The 6,314-nt window shown below is 48.5% G+C and overlaps 1 protein-coding gene across 1 annotated transcript in view; it reads left to right on the top strand.

Annotated features, from left to right (window-relative positions):
• The first annotated feature begins 3,734 nt into the window (after positions 1 to 3,734).
• CUNH20orf194 (chromosome unknown C20orf194 homolog) overlaps positions 3,735 to 6,314 on the top strand; it is a 52,945-nt gene continuing 50,365 nt past the window's right edge. The window contains exon 1 of the mRNA XM_027908171.1: positions 3,735 to 3,780. Coding sequence (XP_027763972.1) covers positions 3,735 to 3,780 — 46 coding nt within the window. The remainder of the gene's footprint in view (positions 3,781 to 6,314) is intronic.

Raw genomic sequence — 6,314 nt, 5'->3', positions numbered from 1 at the left:
AGCTGACCGTGCTGGTGGGGGAGAAAACGGGGTTTAACGCCTGTCTGAGGGCGTTGGGGTGGGGAGGATGGGGAGGTGTGTGGGGGGATAGAGGAGGTGCATTAGCTGCGCTAAGGGAGATGACGGGGCGATAAGGGGGTTTTTTTAGGGCCCAAACTGGGGTGTTCGGGGCGTTGACTGTGCAGATGGTGCAGAAAGAACAGGGTTTAACGCCGGTTTGAGGGCGTTGGGATGGGGAGGGTGGGGAGGAGCGGGGTGTGCGGGGCTTTGGGGGCGCTGGGATAAAGGGGCATTAGGGAGGGGGTTTAAGGGAGACGATGGGGCCATAAGGGGTGAGGTGTGGAAGAACCCGGGGTGTTCCGAGGGTCGACTGTGCCTATTGTCGAGAAAATCGGGTTTAACGCCTATTTTGAGGGCGGTGGGATGGGAAGGAAGGGGGCATGGCGTGGGATGAGGGGTTGGGGCATTAAGGAGGGGGTTTAAGGGAGATGAGGGGGTGTTAAGGGGTTTGATGTGACCCAAACTGAGGTGTTCAGAGAGCTGATAGTGCTGCTTGTGGAGAAAATAGGGTTTGACACACCGATTTTGGGGGCGTTGGGATGGAAAGGACCGGTGCAGGGCTTTGGGGGGTGAGACAGAGGAGTTGGGGCTTTGAGGAGAGGGGGTTTTTTTTTGGCATGCAGGGGGTGTTTTGGAGGGTGTTGCAGGGGAGGTTTGGGTTCATCGAGGAGGTTTTGGTGGGGCTGGAGCAGTGGGAGCAGGAGGGAAGGGATTAGCACAATAGGGACAGGCAAATTGGGCAGGTGGCTACTGAGGAGGAGGTGTTGGTGGCCCTGACGGGGGGGGGCAGAGGCAGGGGCCTGAGGTGACACTTGAGGGATTGGAAAAGCTGGAATGTGCGGGGCCGTGTGAGACGGTGGCCTTGGCTCTGGGAGCTCGGGTGTCAGCTCAGGTGTCCTGGGGTTGCCAGGGCTCTGTTTCCTTGAGGAGATTTTCAAGAGCAGCCCCATTATCTGAGGGGTTTGAACAGAGGACGTGGCCTCAAGTTGTGCCAGGGGATGTTCAGGCTGGATAACAGGGGAAAATTTCTCCACTGGAAGGGTTGTCAAGCGCTGGAACAGCTGCCCAGGGCAGAGGCGGAGTCACCAGGTATTTAAAAGGTGTTTAAAAGCCATTTCTGTGGCCCTTGGGGACGTGGGTTTTGTGGTGGCCTTGGCAAGGTTGGACTCGATGGTCTCAGAGGGCTTTTCCAACCTTCACGATTCTGTCCCTTAATGCCACAAAGAACAGCCCAGGAACCGAAATGCTGGCTGCTTTCAATAGTTCCAGCACAATACATGGAAGTATTCATCAGTGGGAAGCCGGAGAATAGGGAAACAGGGAACAGGGAACGCTGCACGTGAATTGCAGACAAACACCGGGCCGAGCAACCTCCTTGCTGGAGGTTTTCAATTAAAACAAAACAAAACCAACCAAACAAATAAAAAACAAACAGCTTTTTATGTTTAGCACGAGAAGGCAACAAAAGCATTTTCACTTTTTGGAGGAATTCCGCTCTGAGGGGAGAGGAATGGGGATTGTTCTGCTGGGAACACGTGGCCGTGCCGGTTGTGTTCCCTCTCTTGCCTGCCCCCAGAGATGGAATTGCTCACGAGAGAGATGCTGAAGTGACCTTTGCAAATAATTTTTTGTCACTGAATAAATGAATCTTAATTGTTTAGGGAGAGCTCACTTGTTTCTTTAGAGCATCTAAAGCGCCGAGATGGGAACGAAATAATAATAAAAAAAAAAATGCTGCAAGAGAAAATGGTTTCCACTCAAGCCTCTCTCTCTCTTCCTGAGTGATTTTTGTAATCTGAGAGCCCGTTTTAGAGTTGTCATGAGAACATTCAGGCTCTGGGAACATCTGCAAGCTTTTGAGCTCCGCTGGGAGCTCCAGCCAGCATCTGGAATGTGGCACTTGAGAAGGAGCCGTGTGGTCTGTTCATTTTTTTTTTCCTCCTCAACGTTTCGTTCTAGCATTCTCCTTTTTTTTTTTTCTTGTATTTTCAGCCCAGATGGAGGCCAGTGTTTGCAATAAATTCCCCGAGCAGTCAGCAGATAGCAAGGCAGTTCATAAAAATAACTTTAAAACAAAGCAATCTGTGCCCTTCCCTCGCCCTGCTCCCCCCCAACCCCCGAGTCCCAAACGGGAATGGAAAAATTCTTCGGACTATATAAAGGCTGGAGTAAGGGCCACAGGGAATTCTTGGAGTTCTTCCACACGCTCTGGAGTTCTGCTGTTCAACAGCACCAGCAAGTAAAGGGTGGGGGTTGGAAACAGAAATGAAAAATCCCTTAACTCAGAGAGGAAAACTGCCCAAAAAAGGGGATGTCTTCTTGGAAGGTGATGTCATCCTTCCTGTGCCTGTGTTCGGTGGTGAATGAGCGTTTTCCTTCTTTTCTGAGCAAATTGTCTATTAGGTGCTTGTTCTAAGTGAAAATCGAGGTGGATTTGGTGTGTTTGGGAGGGCTCTGCTCCCCTCCCGGTTTGAATCACCTTGGTGCAAAACAGAGCGGGCAAATCCTCCTGGTTCCTTCTGGTAACGGGAGAGTTGTGATGTGGGATTAAAGAAGTGGTGGGAATAGAGGGGTGGAAGGAGGATGGGCCGAGCAGAGCAAGAGCTGTCACATCCTCTCGGCCGCCCCTGGAGCTCCAGCTCAGGTTCCCCCCCTTTGCAGATGTGGGGATTGAGCTGATGGAAAAGCGTCTCGGAGCTTCGTGGCCACGTGGCTGCAGAGCTTGTGCTCCAGGGACGGGCTCGGAAGGGCAAATTTGAGGCACCCGCTGCTTAATTTGGGATTTTTGAGGTGCCAGACAGGCAGAACAATCCCCCCTGGAGCTGCTGCTGCTCAGGTTCATTTTAGAGAAATTCGGGAAATAGCTGGAAAATGTTGTATTTTAAAATATGTAAAAATAAATATTAAAATACAATCAATTACATTGCATTCAAATACGTTAAAAATGTGGTTTAAGGTGGGTGAATGCCATTGTCTTTTGTGAAGGCCGAGCAGTAAAACAGTTATTTTAGTGAGCTATGAAAAAAACCAAACCAAAACAAAAAACCAAGAAAGCGTATCACTGTTCAAGCTAAATATTACATTTCAAATAGTCTGCTTTTGAAATTATTGGAATTCTCAGAGCCCTTTAGCACGGTCTGACTTCTGTTTTTCACAGCTCCGGTAAGGTGGTGATAATGTCAGACTGGGGGAAATCCTGGACTCTGATATATCAGACAATAATAATAATACTAATGTTTCAGGTAGAAATTGGGAAGTCAACAAAAGGCCCATTGACAATAACCTCGATTTTTCTGGAGGGGTGGGGCGGGGAGAGGCAGAGTGGAACCAGGTGGTCGTAACAGCAAGTTAATAAGAAATGAGATTTGGGAATAAATAACTCTCCTATTTATTTATTGATGTTAAATCGAGCAGTTACTGTGCGAGGTGGCGAGCAGGGACCTGGCCGAGTCACTCCCCGCAGATGAGCCCTGGCTATGTGAGGATTCGGGGATAGCAGATTTTTTTGTTTTGTTTTTTTTTTTTTCCCCTCCTCGTTCGCTGCCGTCCCTCAAACCTCGGCCACGTGCGGGGTTTTTTGGGAGCCTTTGTGGGGGAGGAGCAGCGGAACATCTGCCGCGACAGGGAGGGACATCCCACCCTTTGTCAGCCGAATCGGCGATCGGCCCGGATCGATGCTGATGTCGCTGCCGAAATCCGGCCGGCAGCGAGGGAAAAGCGGCACGTTGTGGGGGGAAAATAAACGGAATCGAATGCAGCGGGGAAACGTGGCTGCTCTTTGTGCCGGAGGAAGGCAGAGCTGTTAATATTGCCTTTATTTGCCGACAGGCTGTGCCTCGCAGCGCCGTGTCTGTCCCCGAGCTGTGACAGCCCGGCTCTTGGAAGGAGAGGCGCTTTGCATAATTAGTGTGAAGACGCCAACAGATGAGCGCTAATTCTTAGAAGTTAATGATCGTCAATTATCTTCCGCTCCCCCCCCCATTCTTTTTTTTTTTTTTTCGTTTGGATCTAGTCCAAGATCAGCAGAAAATCAAGTACCTCAAGGTACAGTTCCTTAATTGGCCCCAAACACCCTTTTATTGCCAGCTGTCACCCCAAACGGTGGCGTTGCCTTTTGACCTGCCTTCATCAGCAGTCAGCTCGGCTCTGCTGCTCTTGGGAAGCGTTGTTTTCCTTCTAATTCCCGGCCTGGAGGCTGTTTGGATCCCTAAGCTTGATCCGACTTGACACATGGCTGCGGGATCGTTAGTGCAGACACACAAAGGCAGCGGGAAGGGCGAGGCTGCTCCCCTTGGAGCGTCTTATCCTGCCTCAAAACCCCGGGAAAAATCCCATCTTCTGGCCAAAAGCGCTGGGAAAATTCCCACTTCCCCTCCTGCAAGTTCTGAAGTTGTTTTGTAAGGCTGTGGAATCTTAGATAGCTCCCAGCTCTTGTCTTGTCCAAACTCATGGAGATGGAGAGTTGGGTTCAGGGGAGAATCTCATGGAAGGATTTTTTTGAGGGCTTCGTGAAATTGTCCTTTCCAAACGCACCTAACGGGACAAATTCTTCCAGGGGAAGAAGCCCAAATCCCGGCGTGCTGCGCCGTGGGGGTGGCAACTTCCAGTTTGTTGTGTCTGTTCCTGGTTTTTTCCGTTCGAAGCTGTGCAAAGGAGTTAAAAGTCAGCGAGTGCCCTTGCAGGGAGCTGGCCTGGGAGTCGGGAAAAGCCGTGGATTTTTGTTCCCAGCGCACTCCCTTTGTTTTTGTCAGCTGGCTGGTTAATGTGAAATGCAAAAAAAAACGCCTTCCCCCCCCCTCTCCCCACTCCTCCCCGACTTTCTACCCAGTTTAGCCTGTATTGTTTACAAGCATGTCATAAGAATTCTAATTATTCTCTTCCTTGTCTCTGAAAGGATTCTCTCTCTCCACACACACCACTCTGCTGTGCTCCTTGCCAGCCTTTGAATGCGGTGCTTCAGCCCCACTTGAAATGAGGGTGGAAATGTTTCTGGGCAGGAGCTTTAATCAAAGAATCCTCTCCCAGAAACCGCTTCTTTAAAGGAGGAGAAGCAAAATCTGCCGCTGAAGGGGGTTAAGAAGGAAAGGAAAACAAGAATGAAACAAAAACATCTTTCTGGTCGTTACATCTCCTTGTGAAGTCTTGAACTTGTCATTTGCCCTGTGCTTTCACCTTCTGTGTCAGGGCTCTCTGCTGACACCCACATTTACTTGGAGCAGCTTAATCTGAGAATTTAATATATTTTTTAAGGAAGAAAAGAAATACCCACCCCAAAACAAACGTGTTTCCCCGCCCCCCCCCAAGTTCCTCTTCCCTTTTCCCTCCCACTGCAGTTGACTTGGACAGCTTAGAAAATACTTTCGCAGAGCTCAGGAAGGCACAACAAAATATGTGTATTTTGCTTTTCCTTTGCTCTGGGTCATAAAATCCTACCTTAAAAGATAAGTGTGGTTGGGTCACCCTTTGGTGGAAGGTGTGAAAATTAAAGTGTAAAGATCTTGGGAATAGTTTGCCTTGTATCATATATATATATATATAATATATACATAATGATAATGGGTTTTAATAGATGAAAAGATGAGTTTTTTACCTTGTTCTTTGTCAGATAGAGTTCTAATCATTCTTTTTTTATAAAAGGGATCAGGATGGGGGGGAATATTCAAGCAAACTCAATGTGTGTATTCCTGCCGTGTTTATGATGCATAAGAGGCTTTAAAAACGTTTCACTCTCCAGAAAAACCTGTATTTGGCTGGAGAATTCCTTAAATTTGCCTTCAGAGCTGAGCACAGGGAGCAGAGGGATTATTGCATCTTGTTTCTGAGGAGCTGAGTGAAGAATCTCCCCCTCGTGCCCCGGGATAGAAAGGTTATAACACCCTTTGTGAGGAGAGTTTCTCTCCTCACACATCGATGTACGTGAAGTTATTTCATTTTCTTGAATCTTTTTGTGGTTTTGCAGAGGCTTTAACAGTTCTGCTCTCCTGGTCCTGAAATAACTGGGGGTTTGTTTCCATACCAACCAGTCAAATAATTCCCATTTGTGCCCACTGTGAATGTTTTCTGCTCTGGGTTTTGTGACGTGGGAAGGGTGAAAATGTAAGGACTAAATCAAAATACCCAAGCCCAGTTTGTCCCAGTGGATCGTCTCACCCAGCTGATTTGGGATCCTGCTCCGTGATGGGCCACAAATCTCCCAGAATAACATAAACCCCCTTTAATTATTGACAGTTTTAGGGTAGGTTTTGGAGAGTGAA

The sequence above is a fragment of the Empidonax traillii genome, unplaced genomic scaffold (assembly GCF_003031625.1).
Source record: "Empidonax traillii isolate 1590-97213 ecotype Southwest subspecies unplaced genomic scaffold, ASM303162v1 scaffold1638:size97948, whole genome shotgun sequence".
NCBI lineage: Eukaryota > Metazoa > Chordata > Aves > Passeriformes > Tyrannidae > Empidonax > Empidonax traillii.
Note: the sequence above shows the minus strand (reverse complement) of the source record. Positions and strands in the feature narration are given on the sequence as shown.